We start from the raw sequence: 17965 nt of genomic DNA, 5'->3' as shown, positions 1-17965 counted from the left end.
ATAACTGAAGTGGATTTTAGGCTTATTTATTACAGAATGGGCAGCTTCCCACTTGTACATTTTTCTCTTTTGAGTTTTGCAAACCAGAGAATTGTTCAGAATTAAAGCTGGAAATACAAATAATATTTGCAGGGCAAACATCAAACAAATAATTTTAAATATGGCAAGTTGTAAAACACCAGGATTGGATGGATTTCCAATCACATAGTGTAAAACATTTGTAGGTCTTTTGATGCCAAAACTTTGTATGTATCTCATCATTGTATGATGAGATACTTAATAAAGGGATGTTATCAGAAAAAAATAATTAGTTAGGCTTATATTACAGTCCTTAGGTACTGCACCTTAGGTACTGCTCTACCATCACATTAGCTCATTCTGCTGGAATGGGTATGGCAATGTTTTATCGACTGTTTCCTAGTACTATTTGATTGCTTATTGTACCCTATGACTATTATTAATTGTTGTGCCTTATGATTCTTGACGAATGTATCTTTTCTTTTATGTACATTGAGAGCATTTGCACCAAGACAATTCCTTGTGTGTCCAATCACACTTGGCCAATAAAGAATTCTATTCTATTCTATTCTATTCTATTCTATTCTATTCTATTCCCTGTGGAATTCTAAGATTTTTGAGGGTTACCATTCTTACCATTCTGCAAAAAGAATGTAAACGCTTTTCATCTGAGGAAGACAATATTACGATTTATTTATGAGCCGCGAGATTGTTACGCCATCCATCCGTTGACCTCTTCCTTCCCCGGGGAATCCCGTTTAAACGGATCGCTTCCAGGTATTAAAACTACGGGTCCAACAGCCTAAGAAAAGGAAACTCTCCTCGCTTTGCGCAGGCGCACCTTTTGAAGCCCGACTCCGCCTTTTGCATTGTTTGGCCGAAGCGGCTTTCCTTATTCCGCTGACGTCGACGCTTTGAATCGCCGCGATTCCGGCTTGGCTGATATGGCTGCCCAGAAGATCAACGAGGGCTTGGAGCACATCGCCAAAGCGGAAAAATAGTGAGCGGAGCTGCAGGAACGGGCGGGCCGACCGGCGGGAGGCAGAGCGGGAAGGCGGGGCCCCTCCTCCTCCGCGGCTGGGCAGGACGATGAGTGGGCTCTTCCGCCTCTCTTTTTTTTTTTTGTGGCCACGACCATTTCCAGGGGGCTCCCAAAGAGGGTCCCGGGGCGGCTGCTTTAAAGAGAAGACCTCGCTGAGTCAACATCTACAGCCTGGGGACGGGAAGGGGAGGGGTGGTATCACGAGATGGGTTTGTGGATCCAGTGGATCCTCCTGTTGAAAAGATGCACCAAGGAGTGGAGGTTCGTCTCCAGGCTGGAATTGGGCGTTTTGTGTCAGTAAGGTCCCCTTTCCACTTTAGAAAAGAAGCAAACAGCTCCTGATTTGGAACCTCTGATCTTACTTATGTTCAACTAGTCCTCGACTTAAGACCACAACCGAGCCCAGTATTTATGTTGTTAAGTGAGACATGTGTTAAAGCTCCTAGACGTGGTATATAGAATTTCCTGCTTGAGAAAGGGGGGGCTGGACTAGAAGGCCTCCAAGTTCCCTCCCAGCTTTCTTCTGATTCCAAAAAATGTGTCAAAGCGAAACATTGCGATGGTTAAATGAGTAATGCCGTTGTTAAGTGAAGCTGGCATTTCCATTGACTTTGCTTGTCAGAAGGTCACAAAAGGGGAATCACATGACCTCCGGATATTGCAACCGTCATAATTGTGAACCAGTTGTCAAGCATCTGAATGTAAATCACTTGCCATGGGGATGCTGCAATACTCATAATTGTGAAAAATGGTCATAAGTCACTTCAGTGCCGTTGTAACTTCAAAGGTCACTAAGTGAACTGTTGTAAGTTGAGCATTACATGTAGTACAAAACCCTATAGGCTTTACATTTATTAAGCAGGCTGCTCAATGGTCCTACTGTTTTTCATGGGCTGATTGTCTCTTGAGTTTGAAGCTCTACAGATTGGTTTTGATTATGTTCCTTCCAATTGGTGTTGATTCTTAGGGGACTACATAAACGGCTTTTAGCCATGGTGGTCTGCCTCTAGTCTGAACCTTCAGGTCTTCCAACATCTTGCTGCTGGTCATCCTCTTCTTTTTTCTTTTTCCTTTTGCAGCATCAGAGCCTTCTCCAGAGAGCTCCGTATTTGCATAATGTGTCAAAAATCTTCTGTAACTGAGTATTATTATTTTTTTTGTAAATTTTATTTGAGTTTTCACAAAGAGAAAAAAATACAAATAAAACATCTTTTTGAAAGTAGCGTAATCCCGGGTTACATTTCTTCGTACAGACACAAATTCAAGTTCATGCTCATTTTTATATTCTATTCCATATCTTATTACTATTTTACATTTTCTCCATAGCTTCTCCCTCTTTTAATTTTCTCAGTTTTATTTTAATTATCTCATCTCAATTCAAATCATTGTATTTATATTTTTGTCTGTCCTGTTTCAATTATCTATTATCTTTTCTCATTAAACAAAATTTCTCCTGTAGTTACTGATTGGAGTATGACGCCTTTATATCTTTTAAGTTTATAGCCGCGAGATTGTTACGCCATCCATCCGTTGACCTCTTCCTTCCCCGGGGAATCCCGTTTAAACGGATCGCTTCCAGGTATTAAAACTACGGGTCCAACAGCCTAAGAAAAGGAAACTCTCCTCGCTTTGCGCAGGCGCACCTTTTGAAGCCCGACTCCGCCTTTTGCATTGTTTGGCCGAAGCGGCTTTCCTTATTCCGCTGACGTCGACGCTTTGAATCGCCGCGATTCCGGCTTGGCTGATATGGCTGCCCAGAAGATCAACGAGGGCTTGGAGCACATCGCCAAAGCGGAGAAATAGTGAGCGGAGCTGCAGGAACGGGCGGGCCGGCCGGCGGGAGGCAGAGCGGGAAGGCGGGGCCCCTCCTCCTCCGCGGCTGGGCAGGACGATGAGTGGGCTCTTCCGCCTCTCTCTTTTTTTTTTTTTGTGGCCACGACCATTTCCAGGGGGCTCCCAAAGAGGGTCCCGGGGCGGCTGCTTTAAAGAGAAGACCTCGCTGGGTCAACATCTACAGCCTGGGGACGGGAAGGGGAGGGGTAGTATCACGAGATGGGTTTGTGGATCCAGTGGATCCTCCTGTTGAAAAGATGCACCAAGGAGTGGAGGTTCGTCTCCAGGCTGGAATTGGGCGTTTTGTGTCAGTAAGGTCCCCTTTCCACTTTAGAAAAGAAGCAAACAGCTCCTGATTTGGAACCTCTGATCTTACTTATGTTCAACTAGTCCTCGACTTAAGACCACAACCGAGCCCAGTATTTATGTTGTTAAGTGAGACATGTGTTAAAGCTCCTAGACGTGGTATATAGAATTTCCTGCTTGAGAAAGGGGGGGCTGGACTAGAAGGCCTCCAAGTTCCCTCCCAGCTTTCTTCTGATTCCAAAAAATGTGTCAAAGCGAAACACTGCGATGGTTAAATGAGTAACGCCGTTGTTAAGTGAATCTGGCATTTCCATTGACTTTGCTTGTCAGAAGGTCACAAAAGGGGAATCACATGACCCCCGGATATTGCAACCATCATAATTGTGAACCAGTTGTCAAGCATCTGAATGTAAATCACTTGCCATGGGGATGCTGCAATGGTCATAATTGTGAAAAATGGTCATAAGTCACTTCAGTGTCGTTGTAACTTCAAAGGTCACTAAGTGAACTGTTGTAAGTTGAGCATTACATGTAGTACAAAACCCTATAGGCTTTACATTTATTAAGCAGGCTGCTCAATGGTCCTACTGTTTTTCATGGGCTGATTGTCTCTTGAGTTTGAAGCTCTACAGATTGGTTTTGATTATGTTCCTTCCAATTGGTGTTGATTCTTAGGGGACTACATAAACGGCTTTTGGCCATGGTGGTCTGCCTCTAGTCTGAACCTTCAGGTCTTCCAACATCTTGCTGCTGGTCATCCTCTTCTTTTTTCTTTTTCCTTTTGCAGCATCAGAGCCTTCTCCAGAGAGCTCCGTATTTGCATAATGTGTCAAAAATCTTCTGTAACTGAGTATTATTATTTTTTTTGTAAATTTTATTTGAGTTTTCACAAAGAGAAAAAAAATACAAATAAAACATCTTTTTTGAAAGTAGCGTAATCCCGGGTTACATTTCTTCGTACAGACACAAATTCAAGTTCATGCTCATTTTTATATTCTATTCCATATCTTATTACTATTTTACATTTTCTCCATAGCTTCTCCCCTCTTTTAATTTTCTCAGTTTTATTTTAATTATCTCATCTCAATTCAAATCATTGTATTTATATTTTTTGTCTGTCCTGTTTCAATTATCTATTATCTTTTCTCATTAAACAAAATTTCTCCTGTAGTTACTGATTGGAGTATGACGCCTTTATATCTTTTAAGTTTATCCATGTAACTCTTATTTAGGCTTCAATATATACCCTAAAGTTATAACATTCAATATAATACATAACTTCCATTCGGATTCTGCTTGGTACATTCTTAAAATACACACTATATTCTTAAAAAAAGAAAAAATTATAAATGTATGTAATTAAAACAACACATTCCATTCCAATTCAATTCTATCAATATTAATATTCATTAAAATCTTAACTTCTTTAACATTACTTTTCAATTAAATATCATACTTCTATGGGAACAATTATAAGCTTTCCATAGTTAATTTCCCCCCCTCTTCACTTATATTTTGTAAAACATTAACTAATTAAAATGTTCCCGTTCCTTCCTAATTCAATTTTCTCATTTATTTTATTTCACTTATTTTATTAACAAACATTTCACTAAATTACACTAATTATTTTATCCCTCATTTTAATCATACATTGTTTCCAATTTTCTAAAGTTATTTCTATTACTAATATAACAATACAACCTTATGTACCTTTACAGAATCCCTTTTTCAGTTAGATTTTCACCCATTATCTCTAAATAGGTCCTGTTTCTCTATATCTTGCTCCGGTCCTTTGTAACTTCTTTTCCTTTCCTTCTTCCCTCTCTTCTTCTCTCTCCCCTTTTTACCCCCTTGTCTCTCTACCTCTTATTTCTATCTTCTGTATTCCCCTTTTCTGTTGCTTTCCAGTATTATACTTATTTTTCAAATTATTTTTCTTTTCTTTGGTTGTTTTTTTAAGTCTTAAATTCTCCATTCTCTTTCCTCCCTTTCCTTTTTCTTCCCCACATAAAATTACTTGTTCATTAAAGATGGCTTCTTCTTTGTCCCAATCTTCTTGTTTTGCAGACGTTTCTTGTTGTTTCTCATAGTTCCAAATCTCCATTTCTAAGAATTGAAAAACGAAGCCAAAAGAACCCTTCCCTTCTTGTGCATCTTCTTTGTACTTTTTAAGTTCCATTTTCAATTCATCCAGAAGTGGTGCCATTGTATAAATTTTTAAACAACCACCCGATTAATTTTAGTCATTCAAATGTAATAACCAAGAATCCAAAGATCACCAAATAATCCAAATACACACAAGCTGTTTCTTTTTGCTCTTTTTTTTCACTTTCTCTTCTTGGGGTTACTGTTTAGTTACAAAGTTTCAGTTAAAATGTATCTTTTAGAAGTCTTGTTGAGGTATTACTGTAGATTCTTTTTAATTCCAGGCAGTCTCCTCCCTCTTCCAGATCCTGCCCTTATTCTTTTTCTCTCCCTTCCTTAGTTGTTGCTTTTACAATTTAACCCGGTCAGCAAAAACTTTCACTTATTATCTTCCTCCTGCACATTCTTTTCCGGTCGAGTTCTTCTTTGTGGTGGCCATTTCTGACCACCGCTGCAATCGCCTTCAGGAAAGGGAGTAATGCCCAGCTGAGGAGGAGAGATGCGGCTCTCCTCAACTCTGCTGGCGGTCTCCTCCCTCTTCACCACCTCTACGGGGTGGCTTAGCCCCAAAACCAGCCGGCTCGGGGCGCTCCAGCGGCAAGCCCAGACCGAAACCACGCACGATCGTGGATTTCTGTCTGTCGCCGAAGAGACTTCAAACCGGACAGTAACTGAGTATTATTTATGTCATATTACAGCTGCCTATCACTCCTTTTCTTCAAAGACATCTGCTTCCTGAAACAATTATTATTAGCGCTTCATCTGATCCTGGCCTTCTTTGGCTGAGATCCTTTAAATTATGACAGACAGAGATAGTGGTTGAAAGAGAAGCCATATCTGAGCATGGTGATAAAATATGGCCTCCAAAACATTAGCATGTAATCAGACTTGACTATATATATTTTTGTAGTTTATCCATTAAAAAGGTGAACCTGATACTGGCACCAGGGTTTTGCTATAATGAACCGAAATTAGTGGTATGAAAGATGGCATGAAAGCTGTCTCCATCCTCTCCATTATAAACAATATTATTAATGGCTTCACATTTTGATTTTCAGCTTGAAAACTGGATTATTAAAATGGAAACCGGACTATGACAGTGCAGCTACAGAATATTCCAAGGCAGGTATGTATTGTAAAATAAGAGGGTTGTTTTTAAATCTTAATTTCTTCTGCAGAATAATGAATGGTTAATTCAGCTCTAGGAATAGGACTTGATGTCCAGAATGACTTCACATTTCAAAAGCAAAACTGACATTGAATTTAATTAAATTTGGAAATAATTTTTCAAATTATACAACGAAATATCAATTTTCTTGGATATAAATATATGTATGTATGTATGTATGTATAATTTTTCCCTTTTCTTTGCTAAAAATGTTTAATGAAAAGGTAAACATTAAATGTATTTCATAGTCATTGTGGTGTATGCAATAAAAATGATTTTCCCAAACCCATTTTTATGAATATAATTTATTGCTGAATCCTAATTCAAGTATTTACTGTATCATACTTATTCCACCCATGGGCTATTGATAAAAATAATATGCTTTGGTTTACTAACAAATTGTATTAATTTTATCCTGTACAGTTGGATGGCATTTACAAGTAGTCTATTTTTTTAAATAATTGCAGTTTGCTGCCCTTTTGAGAATTTACTTTATCTACCTGTGTTAGTGTCTAGTAACTAAAAATTTGAATGTTGGCTTATTTCTTGCTTGCATCAAGTATATGTCCTGTTGTATTTTGGATAACCCATTTCCCTTTTTAATCTGGAATTAATTCCTATTGTATTCAATAGCACATACTAGGATTATATCAAGAAGACTACATATACTTTGATTTTAAGCTTATAGGAAGTTTATGAAAAGAGATAGGAGACAACTGTTGGATTGGTTAACTTCCCTAAGAACCTATAGATCAGGAGTCATCAGCTCATTTGGAACAATGGGTACATTTGAAAGCTCAAAAAATGGCTTTTAGTTATCGATGTAGCTATTAAAAATACATATTATCAAAAAACTCTTTAGACAATTATCTTTTTTAGAGCAAGTAGGCAAACTTTATTTAAATTTATTTAAATTTATTTATTTACAGCACAGGGCTATGGGAATCTGTGATTTTTATTTTCCATGAATGTTTAAGGGATAGAAGAATATTAAATATCCTATTAAAGATAAAGATCATGCTTAAAGTTAAGGCTTTACTTTGAATATCTAAAAAATGGATTCAGCTGGGGCAGCAGAAGAGAAAAGCAAACAAACAAGTGCCACATCGGCGCCCCCAAACTTTGGCTAAAATACTGGATAAGAACGGTTTTAAAACAATAAATTATGTCTTTTAAAAATTGCTAAAGTTATTTCTCCAAAGCAATAATAATGCTCTTTTTTATTATTTTTTGCAGCTGTTGCTTTTAAAAATGCCAAACAATTTGAACAAGCAAAAGAAGCTTATTTTAGAGAAGCCCTATCCCATGAAAATAATAAAGCGTATCTTTTCATTATTTGTTGTTTGTCCCTTAAGTAATTGGACTTCATGTTGGGTTTATATGAATGTATGCCTACTCCAAACATATAATTGTATCTTGTTGTATTTAAGGGTGTTTTAACAGAAAATTAATAGAAGACTATTCCCTGTAATAGGAAAATGTTATTGTACCTATGTATATCCAGATCCAATTTTGTGATTATGTAATTAAATAACAAACAGTTATAGGATATGCCTGTTAATTAACTTTATAATGTTTCCAGACCTCCCAGTGACCCATTAATGTATATTCATTGAGATTTTTATTTTTATGGAAAAGTAATTTTGAGTAACAAACTAACATTAGAATAGCAAATACATTTCTTTTATATCAAATCTGTGAGGAAGATTTCAGAGAATTCCTTCATTGGCCTCATTGCTTAGCCATTCATGCAAGAGCTGCTTAAAATATGACTATTCCTCGGAGGATTGCAGAGTGCTTTAAGAAAAGCCTACATATTTTAAAAACTTGCTTTGTAGTGATAAGAAATTTCCCCTTTCTCCTGCAGTCTTTCTGCTTCCAAATATGTTCTGGAATGTTGAGAAGTCTTCAAGAATAAATTGGAGGAACTTGGGATATTATGGGAAAAAGGGGAAGAAGAGGAAAATATGTTGCAGTGTGAAGTCCTCTTGCACAATTTTGGATATGACCAAACTTTGAAATCTCCGAGATTAGGAAATCATAGTTATAGTATTGAAAGCTAAAGTACTAAAGAAAAATAATACATTGATTCTGAAGCAGGCATGAGGGCTTATTGATACATTCTACGCTTTATTGGATTTCTTTTCATCAGGCTTCTGTTTCAAAGAGAATGTTTAATTGATGTTTAACCTAAATTGGAATTATCCAGAAATATTTTATATGTATAGTACATGCATATATATTTATCCTTGACTTGAAATAACATAAATCCAGCTTCTTCCATGCTGCAAAGTACGTATGAATATTTGTCAAATTTGATAATATATGTGAAATACAATTGACACCAACAAGTTGATTGTCCATTGCATGCATATGTGTGTGTGTGTTTGTGTGTGTGTGTGTGTGTGTATGTATGTATGTATGTATGTATATGCATGCAAGTATAATCAAATATTGCTAGAAAGTTGAGAATTTTGGAAGTGAGAAATGTATAACTATAATATGTTCAAACACTTTCTGTAGCTCTCCCTACTTTTGTAGAAAAAAATGGTCTTTCACGTCTGCTGATTTTCTATTGAGATTAGGAGTGGCATTTAGAAAATGAGTCTGCTTTTGATATATGTTACCATTTCTCCTTGACTGAGAAACCAGTTGTAGGCAAACTCGGCTGAACCCATAGGCAGAAGGCTGGAGATCTCAGATCTCCTTTTCCAGAAGTTAATTGTTTTTATTTTTAAAAAACATTTATATAGCTGTCCATCTTCTATCAAACTCCTGCTTGGGCAGGGGGTTGGACTAGATGACCTATAAGGTCCCTTCCAACTCTGATTATCTGTTATCTGTTAAACTCTAGATGGCCCCAAATCAGCAGTTAAACAATACCAATAATAAAACAATAGAATAGAGTACATAAATATATCGAAACCATCCTATATTACCATGAAATGTTTATTTAATTTGCTCGGTTATACTTTTAATTTCTCTTTTCAGGGCTTATGAACAAGCAGGAATGATGCTAAAGGTATGACAGGATTTTTTTAAAAAAACTCCTTTAGTTAAATAAATATTAGAATGATTTGTGCAATATTCATATTACAGTGGATAAACCAGTTTGGGGATCCATGATTCATAGTTCTGTGTAGACTTACAAGTTCTCTTTTGTATTGAATTCCATTCAAATGTACACTTCTTTATAGAATTGTTAACTCACATTTTTTCTGAGATGTAACCTGTGTTGTCTGATCAGATATTTGGAACCTTTCCTTCCTTCCTTCCCGCCTTCCTCCCATCTAGAAAATGAATCCATAACCTTAGCTTTGGCACAGACTGTAAATAATGCACACTGTAGATAATGTATGTTATTGTAAAATGATGGGAATTTTCTCAGAACAATTCATTATTAGAGCAAAAGAACAGTTTTCAGCTTTTCTCGCTCACTTACATATGCATCACTTGATATCGGTGGCATTTGGAAAGCCTTCACAGATCAATCATAGATTTAAAAAAAAAGCCTTCAAAGTTTTTTTTCAATCACATTGAAATTGTACTATCCCAATTAATTGCTTCTGGGCAGTTAACAATCCAATATAAAAAAACACAGTGTAATAAAATGTAACAATATTGTTTGTCCTCAAGAAATAAATGAAACACACATATAAAGCTGTTCTCTACAGACACTGAATTTTTAAGCCTGTTGATATTTCTATCTATCAGAAATTGCTCACTGTTACTCGAGAGAGAGAGTTGGCAAAATATGTGATGTTTTAAAATGAACAATACTTTTTATTAGATTAAAAGGTTGAAAGCAACTTATTTTATACTTCCTGAGAACCTATTTCTCAGGTTCTGCTTCCTGGCTCTTTTTCTTTCATCTTCAGGAGATGCAAAAACATCACGATGCAGTGGAGCTGATTCAGAAAGCCAGCATGATGTACCTAGAGAATGGAACCCCTGACACAGCTGCTATTGCGCTCGATCGGGCTGGGAAGTAAGTCTGAGATCTCAAGCTATTAGTTTCTTATCTGGAAAACAAGGCAGATTTCTTTGAGTAACTGAGTAAATAATGTTGAATCTTTTATTTTAGGGTAATAGAAAACATAAATCCAGACAAAGCTATACAGCTATATCAGCAAACGGCTTCAGTATTTGAAGTAAGTCCTCTGAAATGGTAAAATAAAATATTTTTAACTAAGAATGCCAAAAGTGATCTGTCGGTCCACTGTTGCAAATTTAACTATTTACCAAAAGGTGAATATTAAGAGCTAGGGTGTTTTCAAAGCATGTATTGTATATATTATTATTTTCTTGCCAGTTATTGCTATGGATTAGTAGACAAACTGATGTGGTAGAAGCCATCTTTGTATGACTTTTCCCATTTCCATTTGAAAATGTCATTTGTTTTATGTATAGTGCAAGTTAGCTGCAGGGAGGAATGGCAAAAATCTAAACTGGCTAGGTCAGTGGAATCAAATCTGGCCCCTAGCTATCTTTCTCCACCTCATCAACAGATTTCTCAGCAGTTTTCTAAAAATGCAGTATCTGTCTTAGTTACAATTTAACACTATGTTGTCTTCTAAGCACATTGCATTAAACTATCCCTTATTGTAAATAAGCAAGCTTCAATTTGATATAGTTTCCCATTGATGTTTTTACAGCTAGGAGGGGGTAAGAAAGATTTGGGTTTTTTTTAATACTGTCTAGCTCAATGATGGCAAATCTATGACATGCATGTCAAAGGTGGCATACCATGACATTTTGGATGATATGCCAACACCCATTAACAACTATTCCTGAAAGCATGACCTGTTCTTGTGAAATTTTTGAATGCTGTGGAAGCCACATGATAATAGGGTGTGCTCTGCATTGCCTCAAGCAAGAGGGCTGTGTTCTGACATGACTTCTTGAGCCTCTAAAAAAATCACATGATAATGGGTTGTGCTTTTGCCCAGTTTCAGAAGTTGCAAAGTTTGTGGAAGCGCATTCTCTGAAGAGCATTCTTCAAGAACAAAGACCTCATGCAACTCAGAATAGCCTAGATTAGGTCACAGGGCCTTGTCAACAGAAAGAGAACACTGCCTGAAAGAGGCACGTGGCAGAGCCCGGGGAACACTGGGCCATGAGGGCAATCATACCATTTGCCAAGGTTCGCATGTATTGAGTGGCAGTGATGGCACTAGGGCTAAAATCAAGGACCGGGCCTAGACTTCAGGTCCAGCTTTAGCGCTGCCACTGAGTATCACTGTTCAGATTGCCCTAGATGTTAGGGGAGGAACATATAATTTTTCCCCCCTGATTGTGTGTGACAGGCCAGCAGAGTCATTTTCTGAATTTTTGACATACTGAGTTGAAAAGGTTTGACATTAGTGGCTTAGTTTCATGATTTCTTTACACTGACAAATGATGGTATGTCTGAAATATTTTTAAAAGAAGCCTTTTTGAGAAATTGAAAAATAATTTAGCCATATAGGACGAGGAAGTGTGGAGCACATATAGTATCACATATTAGCATGATGGGGTCATAGGTTATATCATCTAGTTCATAAAATTGTATTTATTAATAACCTGATTAAACTTTGTTTAATTCAAGAGAAATTTATTTGGGGAATGGTATGCATTTCAATCTGAGTTAGCTTAAATAATTCAGAAAACTTTCATTAAAATCAACCACTTAAACTTCGCTTATGCCTATGCTTTTGTGATTGTTTTTTTTTTTACTCAGAATGAAGAACGTTTACGGCAAGCCGTTGAAATGTATGGAAAGGCTTCAAGGCTTTTAGTTAGAGGCCGTAGGTGTGCATCATTAATATTCTGTTTTCAAAATCAGAAAAAAACAGTTCTAGCTTATTTGACAAATTTCTTGTAATAACACAACTATTATGGGGTTATGACAGCGGCCACCAACCTTTTGGGCAACAGGGATCGGTTCCGTGGAGAGAGGTTTTTCCGTGGACCAGAGGGGGCATAGTTTTGCATGCTGCTTTCATCCCATGGATGGGGCATCACTTGTTTGTATGGCCCAGTTTCTGGCATGCTGTGGCCCAGTGCCGGTCCATGGACTGGGGGGGGGACCTCTGTGTTATGCCATGTTATTCAAGTATCAGCTGTTCCACTGTGCAACATAATTCATATTTTATGAATTTAAAAATTAAATTTAAATTAAAAAAAAAAAGCTCAACCAATGAATCTGGTTTTGAGAAGACCTTTTGTTTTTGGTTGTTAATTAGAATTATCATGACTACAATTTTTTTTCTTCATTAAAAGCTTTCTGTTTATGTAAACAAAGAGGCATTCTTAACTTATCTTGATACAATATATCATCTGTGTGTATATAAGTAAGGCCTGAATGTTCATTTCTGCAGGAGTTTGTACTGATAACTTTACAGTTTTAATATGGGCTCAGTTTTTATATGCTCACACAAGGAGCATATTCTTATTTTTTTTTCCCATTGAAATAGTACATTTATTTGGGAAATTTGATAATCTTGACCTTCTGATCCCTGCAGATTTAAATAAACCTTTCTTGCTCATTTTTGTTTTGCAGACTAGATGAGGCGGCACAATCTATTCAAAAAGAAAAGAGTATTTATAAAGATATTGAAAACTATCCAACGTGTTACAAAGTATACAGCTACATATTTCTTGTGTTTTTGCAGGGAAGGGGGGGTTGTGTTTTATCTTTTGAATTATTTTAACTTGGGGGTTTCACTTCTAATAGTACACCATTATTTGGATTCTTTCAGTTGATTTTAAAAGAGTTGCACGGAGAGGCCTTTATAAAATCTAGATCTTTTGTATTTATTTAGTGTAATTTGATCACTAGGATGAATTTTCTCCCACTGTGCTGAAAAGATATTAACGCCACTCTTTCTTAATATGATCTGGCATTTTTCAATCATGATTAGGCTTCAGTTGCTATGAAATATTTTGGTTTCCTGGATTTTGTGGAAATTCTGTTGTCTGAGCTTTTGATATTAGCTGTCCTTTTGTTGTAATAACTAAAAACAGAAAATCTGTGCAGGTAATACATTAATACAAACTGATCTACAAATGTTTTGGTTACTATTAACATCAGCAAGGGTTAGCTTGCAACTCAGTCTTTCCACTTCTTTGACTCAGTAGCCTGAAGACAGAAAACAATATTCTGTCTATTTTCATGGTAGACAAATTGTTCAGTTTATGTCACTATGAAAACTACACGGGATCATTAATACCACGTAGGTTTATCAATCCCCTTAAAAGATGCATTTTTAAAACACCCTTTTCTTCTCTGAGAAATTTATCTGAGAAATTTCTGGATTTCTCATTGTTACATGAAAAGTTAATATTTAATCATTCATTTTGGGGGATTCTTTTGACCTCAGATTTAATCTCAGTTGTGTGCCATATGAAAATAGTACTTTTAGCTGCATTCAATGAAAGAGATCACAAGTGCCTAAAATTCAACTGTGATTTCATTCACAAACCCTTTCTACAAACTGTACTGATCAGTAGATGCAAAACTCCTACCCTTTATTCGGAACAGTTTTACAGAGAACTGGCAAAATGAGCAAAAATCAAAGTACATCATATATTTACATTCTTTTGTAGTCTTCACATCCCAGATTTATTTTTCTAAAGGGGTGATTATCCTTAACCCTATAAAGCCTCTCTACCAAGGAACTTGCAATCTTTTAATAGAATCTCTGTTTGTAGAAGAAAACTGTTGTTGTTTTGCTACAGCACTATGTCCCTTTCAATAGAAATTATTTTTTTGGTATAGGTTGGTTAAAGTGTGAAAAATACTGCTTTTCTTTATAAATACTCATTTTTGGTTTTGTTTTGTTTTTTAAGAAAACTATTGCCCAGGTCTTAGTACATCTTCATAGAAATGACTACGTTGCTGCAGAAAAATGTGTCAGGGAAAGCTACAGGTAAATTATTTAATACATTGACTGAATTTTAATTTAATTTGTGTTTGAGAGGGCACCTGTATACACTTGTCATTTTATTTCATTATTAAGTTTTGAGAATTACAGGCTTCCCTTATATATTGCCATTTAGGTATCTCTCTAATTTATTAACATTGTTTTCTGTCATAGAAATTAAAATGTACAATTTGATTTATTAATATGTATTTCTTTGAAGCGCTTAGGAAGCCAGCTGGCAATTAAATTATATCTGGATAGTGTATAATAGTTATGCTACAACACTAGCATAGCATAACAAACTGTATTGTAATTGTTGCTTGGAATAATTAACCTGGTGATAAAATCCAGCAGAGAAAGTAGGATTGGTGCTAAATATAATTGGCAATTTATGCTAAAAGGCCCGTTGTGCATTGGAACAGTAATGAAGTACATTTTAAATAAGGTATTCCACAGACCAAAAGGCATGCTGGCCATCACCCAGAATATATATTTAAGAAAATCTGTGCTTTTCTTATTTGCATATAAGTTTTCTCAATTTTTTAAATAGCCTCAAATAAATGCTTAATTGCTTCAGCATACCAGGCTTTATAGAAAGTGAAGACTATGCAGCCCTGGAGCAGCTCCTAGAAGGATATGATCAACAAGATCAGGACCAAGTATCAGATGTTTGCAATTCTCCACTCTTTAAGTATATGGACAACGATGTAAGTTGCTGCTTTTATTTACTGAACAGAGTACTTACTAAAAGAAGTGGATGTTTTTTTAATTGAAAAATACAGATGATATACATCGGTTGGCTCACTGATGAACAATGCGCGTCATTGATAAATTACTATCATATATCCAGTATTTAAAATGGAATATTTGTAAGTTATTGCATTCTTTTTACATACTTTTGTCATATTATGATACCTAAACTACTGCCGTAATCAGCACTTTAAATGAATGGCACAGAGCATGTAAAAACAGCATTAGAAGAAACCATTTATTTTCTTGTGTTCTTCCAATGTCTTATTCTGGATTTATCTGTTTTTGGAGACATTTTCCTATCTGGAAAAGAATATTTTCGGTAATTTATTTGTTGCGGAGATCAACCTCTCCTGAGCATAAGTGTTTGATAGCTTTGCTTTCTTGGCTGCTTCATTGTATGTTTTTATTAATAAATATTTTGTTTTCATGTAGCAGTGAGATGCATATTAGCTTGCAGACTATTTTTCTTAAGGTAGTGTATTTGTACAGTGTGGTATTTAATCATTGGGTGTTCTACTGTTAAAATAAATTGGCATTTTCCAGCTATTTTCCTAGAATTTTTTTTTCTTCACAGGTGCTCATCATATTATATAGAGCTTACTGCAGCAAGGTTGTCTAGTGCTTTGATAAATAATTGGGATGTGCTTTTAAAATGCAGGCATCTTATTATTTTTTAAATCTTTGCCAGTATGCAAAGCTTGGCCTTTCGCTTGGTGTCCCAGGAGGTGGTGTGAAGAAGAAATCTCCAGTTGCACCGCAGAGTAAAGGAAGTGGACCAGCTGTATCAGCTTCTTGTGGAAATGAGGAAGATGATGAATATGCAGGTGGATTGTGCTAATTCTAACTCCTCAAATTAGCTCTTTGCCCAGTGAACAAATTCCAGGGGCAATTAAAATGGCATCATTGCAATCATGAAATTGGAAAGAAAATAATCTTGGCTTTGGGATAGTTGTATACAAAGCATGCCTATGCACCTTGAATTATTTCTGGATTGCAATCGTTAACCATAATTCTTTACAATGTGTTGGTTTTAATGTGTACTTGAGTACAGTTAGCCTTTCAAAAAAAGGGAGACAGATTGGAAGGAAATACTTATATTGGATTTTTCTTTCTAGACACCTGTAAATTGGGAATCTGTTTCGTGGCTCAGTATAGTCATACTCTTTCTGTTTTTTTTGAATAATACCATTAAATTATTTCAAAACATCTAAAAGATTTCCTTTTGCTTCTGTGAATATAATATTTAATGATGCGTTTGTCCATGATTTGAATAGGAGTTCATTGGAGTTTCTTTGCCAAGAAAGCAACGGGTTATTAGAGGCAGGCATTGTGATAACCATTGGTTTCTTTCTAAGTATGGCTGTCATGGGTTAGAAAATTCTCCTAGTTGAATGAAACATGCAATGAACAAATAAGGTACTTTATGTACTTTGTAGATAAATTTAAAAAAGAAAGAAATTCAGCTAAAACAGATTATATAGTATTCTATTCGAAATCCCAGTGAACTGGAACTATGAAATTTATATGCTTTATTTCTTGAATATTCTTTGTTATTGTAGAGCTTGCATTTTCAGTCTTTGTATAATGAGATTTTTCTGGAATAATTTAAAATAATTTGAATTTTCATAATGTATACATTAGTTCCTGCTACCTTCCAGTAAATTCAACAGTTCTATTTAAGGGAATTTAGGCAAATACCAACTAGATTGTGTGTAGCTGTAATAACTGTTCACAATAGTGTATTACATGACAAAGGAAAAATAACAGTCAAATGTTCCTCTGTTTATTCAGAAAAGATGTAGGCTTTTAATTTTCTGAACCCAGGAATCAGAGTTTTCAAGAAATAGAGCATAAGAATATTGAATCTAGAGCCAAATTAAAAACTCTGGTATATTGAAAATTCGACATAGAACATGGAATGACTGGCAATGGAAATAAAACTAATTCTAGATTTAATTATGCTTTCAAGATTGGAATTTGTGACAGTGGATCTATTTAATACATTCAATGTCTAGCTTTGAATATTTATTCTATTTTTCTATATTAGCAGATTAAAAAGTAATGGATTTGCTGTTTCCCTTGTGTAATCCAAATTATCTATGCTTTCGAAATAATTGGTGCTTTGTTTTCCAAGGCATTATACACACTTCTTTTAATTGGATCAAAAATGTAGCAGGGAAGACCGTTTTGGAAATAATTGCCAGTTTTTAGTGAGCAATATTGCAACAATTGGTTTGCATGAGTATTGTTAAAATGTAATCCAATGTTACATAAAAGTAATTATTCTGAGTGACTTGTTTGTATAGCCAGATGCTGTATAAAATGAATTTTTTGCCATGTGAACCTTGTACTTAATTGTGCCCAGCTTATCTGTAAATGCAATAGAGTATGAAAGTTGTCACAACTGCCCTGCTGCTCTAGCCTAAGAAGCTCTGTAGTTCACCTGTACAAAATAAAAGCTGTAAACACTAATGGTTGATTTGTGAATGTTATTACAGTAAGGATCATCCTGTAGAACAGGGGTCCCCAACCACCGGGCCGCGGACCGGTACCGGTCCGTGGATCACTTTGTACCGGGCCGCAAAGAAAAAATAAATAAAAAAAATGGCGGCTTTCTTCGCCTTCGGTGAATGCTGCTGGGATCAGGGATCAAGGACACAAATGAAAGAAGGGGAGGGAGGAAGCAACCGAAGCCTGTCCTGCTCTCCGGCTCAGCGGCTTCGGTTTCCTCCCGCCTCGTTCCTCTCTCAGTCGCTCTCTCGCTCCTCCACTAGTCCAGGAAGAAACTGCTTCAAA

General features: G+C 36.0%; 1 protein-coding gene across 1 annotated transcript; it reads left to right on the top strand.

Moving 5' to 3' along the window:
* Positions 1–2725: 2725 nt before the first annotated feature.
* On the top strand, positions 2726–17641 carry NAPG (NSF attachment protein gamma). Its single transcript, XM_087961505.1, has 12 exons — positions 2726–2862; positions 6403–6470; positions 7749–7833; positions 8787–8804; positions 9504–9534; positions 10391–10500; positions 10597–10663; positions 12232–12302; positions 13054–13132; positions 14343–14422; positions 14994–15123; positions 15858–17641. Exons 1-12 carry the CDS (start codon positions 2807–2809, stop codon positions 16005–16007), a joined length of 945 nt encoding a protein of 314 aa, XP_087817631.1. The 5' UTR covers positions 2726–2806; the 3' UTR covers positions 16008–17641.
* The last annotated feature ends 324 nt before the right edge of the window (positions 17642–17965 follow it).

The sequence above is a fragment of the Notechis scutatus genome, chromosome 3, assembly GCF_049901735.1.
Source record: "Notechis scutatus isolate UNSWTSFEM ecotype Mainland chromosome 3, rNotScu1.2, whole genome shotgun sequence".
Classification (NCBI taxonomy): domain Eukaryota; kingdom Metazoa; phylum Chordata; class Lepidosauria; order Squamata; family Elapidae; genus Notechis; species Notechis scutatus.
This window is presented reverse-complemented; position numbering and strand designations above follow the sequence as displayed.